Source organism: Scatophagus argus, chromosome 18 (genome assembly GCF_020382885.2).
Source record: "Scatophagus argus isolate fScaArg1 chromosome 18, fScaArg1.pri, whole genome shotgun sequence".
Lineage (NCBI taxonomy): Eukaryota > Metazoa > Chordata > Actinopteri > Scatophagidae > Scatophagus > Scatophagus argus.
Window position 1 is genome coordinate 2,199,229 of NC_058510.1, and position 6,327 is coordinate 2,205,555.

Sequence of the window (6,327 nt, forward strand, 5' to 3'; positions counted from 1 at the left end):
ATCTAAATCCCAGACTGCTTAATGTTAATTTAGTTTGGCGAAGAGGATGTTATTGACAGCGCTGGTCTCGCCATGCAGTTGTGGATGGTGGGAGGTGACTGTGACGACCCGAGGGCTTTCCCGCACCGCCTCAGCCCTGTCATTAGGCAGGTATTTTATGGCTTTGAGGAGTCGAACCAGAAGAGGCGGCCAGGCAGCAACCAGAAACATGGTCAAGCTCACGTCCCGACATCAACGTGTGCACCTGCATAGTCGAGTGCAGAAAGGAAGTGAAGAACCATGAATCTGATCCGTTTACTCAGCGAGAGCTCTTACTTGCTGTCAAATCTGGGCTCACTTACAAATCAGTTCACAAAATTAAATAAGATTTGGCTCACTTTAATTTTCTCTAACACAACATGGCAATGTCAATATTCTTTGGAGAAATCCTGTAGTTGTGAGGCCCAACAAGTGTGAACTGCAGGCTTCAGGCTCTCAGCTAACACTCATATGATTTTAACGGTGACCTTCGTGTACTCTTTCTTTCCAATGAAAACTAAAAACCAAAATAAACAAGGGCAGATGAAAAAGTGCCTCGCTTGGCAGAGCTGGGCCACGCTTCCGTATTGTCGCTTCTCGTTAGCCAGTGATGAGCCGTCTCCATCTGCAGGCACCAAGGTGGAGAGAGGAAGTACGTATACACACACACACACACACACACACACACACACACACACACACACACACGTCTGTTCATCTGCTGGTTCGTCTGTGCCCTCTCTGATGACACGCCAACCACCGCGTCCTGCTCTGACGCAAGCCATCACTGACTCGCTCACATGTACAGTATGCACAGACAGCAGCCAGAGCGGTTTTGCATGAGAGCAGAGGGGGCAGCTCATCGCTCGCCAACGTGGAAAAAATCTTCCGTGAAAGGCGATACAGGAGTGAGTTCACTTGAGCCGTGTTGTCACACCAGCGCAGCCTTGTTTTGTCTTTTTCATATTTTTCTTACTGAAACTGTATTTTACTTCAGCTGATGGATGAGGTGAAGTCCACGCTTGTTTCTTCGGACGGGACACGTGAAGGGGGGTGGGGGGGTATCTTAAATATTTGTTCTATTGCGTTCCCTGAGGTGAACTCTGTTCTCAGCCATGCGAGGAATGTGCCCAGCGTGCCCACCCATCCATTAACCTGTCCAACAACCCACCATTGTCTGGAGCACAGACAAAACACTGCATGCACAAGAGCTGTGAGTTTAAAATCAGCCTCAGAGGTTCTCAGGGTCAAGACCCACACATCATTTCATTTCTTTTGTACTTAATTTCACAACTTTTACACATCATTGTTTGTAAAATGGCTCAAGGCTAAAGAGAAACAAACGCTTTTTGTTGCTCGTCATTCTGGGCAAACATCAATACATGTAAGGGGATTTTAATTATGGGGTGAACAAAGGATGACAACCACTGAGAACCAGAAGGATCCAGAGAGAAAGTCAAACCTGAAGCAAATTCTGATTCATGTTTCGTCTGTTTAAACAGCAATGAAAATATTGGATTTGTGAGTCATTAAAATCAGATTTGAGGTGGCAAAGCAAACAAAAAGCAGCTGCAGCTGATCACTCAAACTGGAGTCAGCAGAGGCCTTTTATTATGAAAGTTCCTTCACAGACAGTTGGTTTACTCAAAGTTAATGTCAGAGGTCAAATGTTCCAAATATTTGGTGATGAGCGATGATTCGCTCTGGAAAACAGTTCTGTCTGAGCTCGTTTCTACAACACTTCACCTGTGCTTTAAACACACCTGCTCAGAAGGGCTTCAGCTGGTGGCCAGTGCAGATTCATCATCAGGACCCTTCAGGCAGGCATCCATTAAAAATCTTGAAATGTTGAAAACTTCACGGCCAAGGAACAATCAAATGATCGCTTGTTCAAAACCGACATGTTCCAGGCCTCTCAGCTGCTGTGAAAATTCCATGTGCTAAAGACACAAACGTCTGAGCTTGGATGGCCTGTGAAAACGCCACACTGTTAATCACACTTTCATATTTATGATTTGGAAAATGTTGAGTCCTGTGCAGGAGCAAGACCTTTTCACGCTGACCACATAGTACATCCACTGAAGCCCGGAGCTTCACGAGCAGACCGTACGTTCATGTCCGTAACAAAAACTCGTACCCTCACAAACATCAGCTGATTAGGAGGGCGGGCACTTGGTCAGGTTCTTCTGCATCTCACAGTACTTTGTGCTGAGCTCTCCGACGGTCTTGGCGTGCTCCTCGTCCACCTGCTCCTTCAGTCTCTGCTGCTCCTTCAGAAACTCTGCCCACTCATCTTTCAAGTGCTCCATGCTGGCCTGCAGCTGGGTGCTCTGGAAAATAAGAACACAACAAAGGTGGCAGAAAGGTCTCACAACAAAGACAGACATTTTGTTTCGACTGCACAGCTTGACGAGAGGTTTTAGAGGACAGTTAGAAGAGGCAGCTGGAGACTGTTGTTTTCATGTTCTATACGACACTGAAGGTGCTGATGGTGTGAGGCAGTGCATGGGGGCTCACTGTTATCCAGCCTGCTGCACATACACTCAGGACACAATACAATAAACGCCTGTACAATCTGCAGTCCAATCTGCTTTTTCAAAGCTGTGTGTCTCCAGCTGCTCTGCGAAGGTGTTTTTACCTGCTGTGCCTCTAGCTCCCTCTGCTGGATTCTCTCTGCCATGTGATTAGCAGCCTCCACTGGAGGACAGGACAAAAGCAAAGAAATAAATCTTTAGTCTTTACGTTAAAGTTTTTCTCTTACAGAACTTTGATACCAAAAACAATCGACCACATAAGTCGGCTTCTTGTGTCATTTTTTTTTTAAATGCAGTGTTTATAGTGTTTGCAAAAGGACCAACACTAACAACAAAGTGCAAATCCGAGAGGGAAGACTTACACCGTTTGGAAACATCAGACAGCTGCTGGGTCAGAGCCTCCAAATTTATGGGCAGCATCTCCTCATTCGTCTCCAGCACCATTTTATTGAGGTTCTCCAGCAGTCTGCTCTCCCTGTGTCCACGTTTCTCCTGAAGAACAGCAGAGGAGATCAGACAAAAACAAATGCTTCGCAAGTCCAATGGTTTGGAACATGTTGCTTTTGTCAAAATAAATGAAATATACAACACACGAGGCGAAATTGTCTTTATTAAGAATTACTTGAATTATTACAAGATTAATTATAGATTTCTCCAAAGGAAACGTTTGGGATCATATATGTACACAACAAAAACAACAAAGATGAGTCATTTTTAGACATTTTAATGCAGAATTACTTCATGTTAGAACTTGAAATTGGTGTGAATTTTCCTGACGTATAGACTCTTGGTGTCTGCTGTACAGCTTTGAGAGGGGCAGCAGGACTGAGGGACAAAATGTCTAATCGATGGCAAAGAGTCCAAACAGCTGCTGTCAGCAGTACTGAACCCCAAGTCAAACCTTGTGACAGAGTGTCACATCATCATCTCAGCTGGAAGTAATTCTGGGGTTTTAAAACGGCCTGAAGTCTCCTAAATAACAGATATCTGCTGTGTTCATAACATAAGTCCAAGAAACAACAACAAAACACTCTGCCCGATGTTTGGATCAGACAAAGCACTGTCTGTGTCTGTGTGTGTCTGTGTCCCTGTGTGTGCGTGTGTGTGTTGTGTACATGTTTGTAGGGCCGTGGTCACTATCAGTGTTTATGCCACAGTGTCACTTCACGGTTTTATGTCGGTTACCTCAAACTCCCGGACAAAGTATCGGATCTCTGCACTGATGATTGGTCTGTGGTCCAGCAGTCTGGACTGGATGTCACCCACATCTGCAGATGTGATGCAAACAAGAAGAACACAAATGACAGAAGACGTCTACAACATTGCTGTGACAAGCTAGCATCGTGGTTTAAAACACTAAAGCTTAGCACGTCAGCATGAGTTTAATTTTGTTTTAGACGGCCTGTAAGCTATAAAAGGCAGCCCACAATTTTATTATTAACCCAACTGCTGTGAAGTTTTTCATTCATGCCTTACATGGACATGGATGAAACTGAACCAGCGTTAGCATTTTAAAGAAAAGCTAATAAATCCTAACGTTTAGCACACGGAGTGACATTTAGAAAAGTCTCTTATCTCTCTGTAGCTCTCACATAGCGTACATGCGGACACTGTCGTGGATTTCTCTCACCTTGAGAAATTTTATCCATTTTTTGCTATGTCTCCTGTGAAGCAGCGCTCTCAAAATCAGCTACTACCTGCTAATCACTTGCTAAATGATCCGAATGCTAAGCTAGTCGGAAGCCAACTGCAAAGCTACTTAGCAGAACTAAACCATCAGTGATTTAACGCAGCCTGTACTTCAACAATACAGTACCAAATGTCAGCTAAAAAACGTGAAATAAATCCAGCGATGCTATGCTAGCTGAAATCAGGAGAACAGAAGTCAGCTGACTGTAATTTAAAGATTTAATTTGACTTCCGGGTACGAGACCGCGGACTGAACCAAGCGGCAGATAGAGAGGGGTGTCCCATTCTTTTCCCATTCAAGTTGTTTTCTGATGTTTTTTCTGGTCCTCATAAAAATACGCGGTTCTCTAGTCTTACTTTGGGGTAGGCTACACTGACGGGCTGCTAACTCGTTTAAATGTCTGTGAGCTTGTGAGTGAGACAGGACCAGAGATAGTGGTACAGACCACCGACGTTCATGCTGTGGTCTGAGGTTTTATGTGAGTGCAGACAGCAGATGTCAGTGTTGCTCCGCGATGGAACTAACCAACACCAAAATCGCTTTTTAAACTCAACTCATCACGTCTTTGTTCAAAATACACTCAGCTGACCCAGAAGAGGAAGAATCCCTGCAGCTGAGCTGACTTTTAGGGTCTTTTTTATTTTATTTTATTTTATTTTAATTAATACTTACTTACTTACTCTCTGAAAAAAACCTGCAGAGCATCTTAAACAAAATCCATTCAGTTAACATAAATTAGTTAGTTAGTATTTAAACTCTAGACTTGATGCCTATTTTTATATTCCCCTACAGTGTTATTTATTTTTATACTGCTATATTTTTATTTTTTCTAATTTTTTGACGTAATTGCATGGTATTAGTACTAAAGTGAGAAAGAAACTGAAATCTAATAATACAGTGTGAAAACTACATGTATTTCTACAGGAATTTCCCACATTTATAACTGTAATATTACCACATAGAAAGGATAGACACCAACGAGAGGGATTATTCACAATCTGGTAATCAAAAGTAGTTATTATCAATGTCTTATAAGTTAATAACTACAGATTTATTAATAAATATGCATTTGTTGCAACCTAAAAACGCTCAGTAGGGTAATGCTTTATAGTCCTACAATAATGACTTATTGGTTTAATCTTTCTGAAGGGACTAGAGTCGTAGTGCATGACGTTTGTGATCATTTTTAAATTATCATATCGTACAATAATACATATAATACACTATAATACATAGTGGTGGTAAAATAGTATAATTATCCCATCACACCTATTGGTCCCTTCGAAAATAATAAAGACATTCTTGTCTGTAGGGATACTACAGGAGGCAAACATAAGGTATACGAAAAAATTGCAAACACATTTTAATCTCTGGTTGAGTTTTATAAAGCTTCTGTTTGTTGGCCTCTCAGTTTCTACATCAGGAAAGCTTAAGTCATTTTTAGTTTCTTAGCTTTACAACATTTGCGTTTTCCAAGATGCCATCAAAATGAAATTAGCGAGAATTAAATACAAGTAAATTTATAACGCGCGTCTTTGAAAAATCGCCTTCTCCACAGTCACCACAAGATGGCACCAAATCTCTCACTCTAATTTATATGAAATCCAAGGCTGGCAAAGCCCCCGTGTGCCCGAGTTATCAGGGTTTAGCAAATGCTTTTATTACACTTTATGAAATGCAAATGCATAAACGTATTAATAAACACAGCACTTGCAGCAAGAGCAAAGCACATGCAGATATTCAGTCAGTGAGAAGAGGCTTCGCTTGGGGCACATTAGTTGTCAAAAGTTTGTTTGTGAGCCCTAAATTCATTCAGACCATCATGCTCAGTTAAGAGAAAATCATTAAGGGACACTCAAGTCCCCCGCTGTCCACACTGTTTAGTTAAAGACTTATTACATGCACCATTAGTTGTGGGCCTATTAAAGACATTAAATGATTGATCAACAGCTGAGGGACAAAGACGAGCTGCAGCCTCGTGCTTGTCCGTGGATTCACGAGAAGATCTCTGACTGCAGGACGTGTGGCATCCAGTGCATCCTGCTGCTTTGTTTATTTATGACTCTGCAGGGTGAAGATCAGCTC

General features: G+C 42.3%; 1 protein-coding gene across 1 annotated transcript; it reads right to left on the reverse strand.

Moving 5' to 3' along the window:
• Positions 1–1,607: 1,607 nt before the first annotated feature.
• On the reverse strand, positions 1,608–4,472 carry bloc1s5 (biogenesis of lysosomal organelles complex-1, subunit 5, muted). The gene is made up of 5 exons (XM_046371478.1): positions 4,183–4,472; positions 3,738–3,820; positions 2,915–3,044; positions 2,657–2,715; positions 1,608–2,348 (listed from the first exon to the last, which is right to left on the reverse strand). Exons 1-5 carry the CDS (start codon positions 4,199–4,201, stop codon positions 2,175–2,177), a joined length of 465 nt encoding a protein of 154 aa, XP_046227434.1. The 5' UTR covers positions 4,202–4,472; the 3' UTR covers positions 1,608–2,174.
• Positions 4,473–6,327: the final 1,855 nt, after the last annotated feature.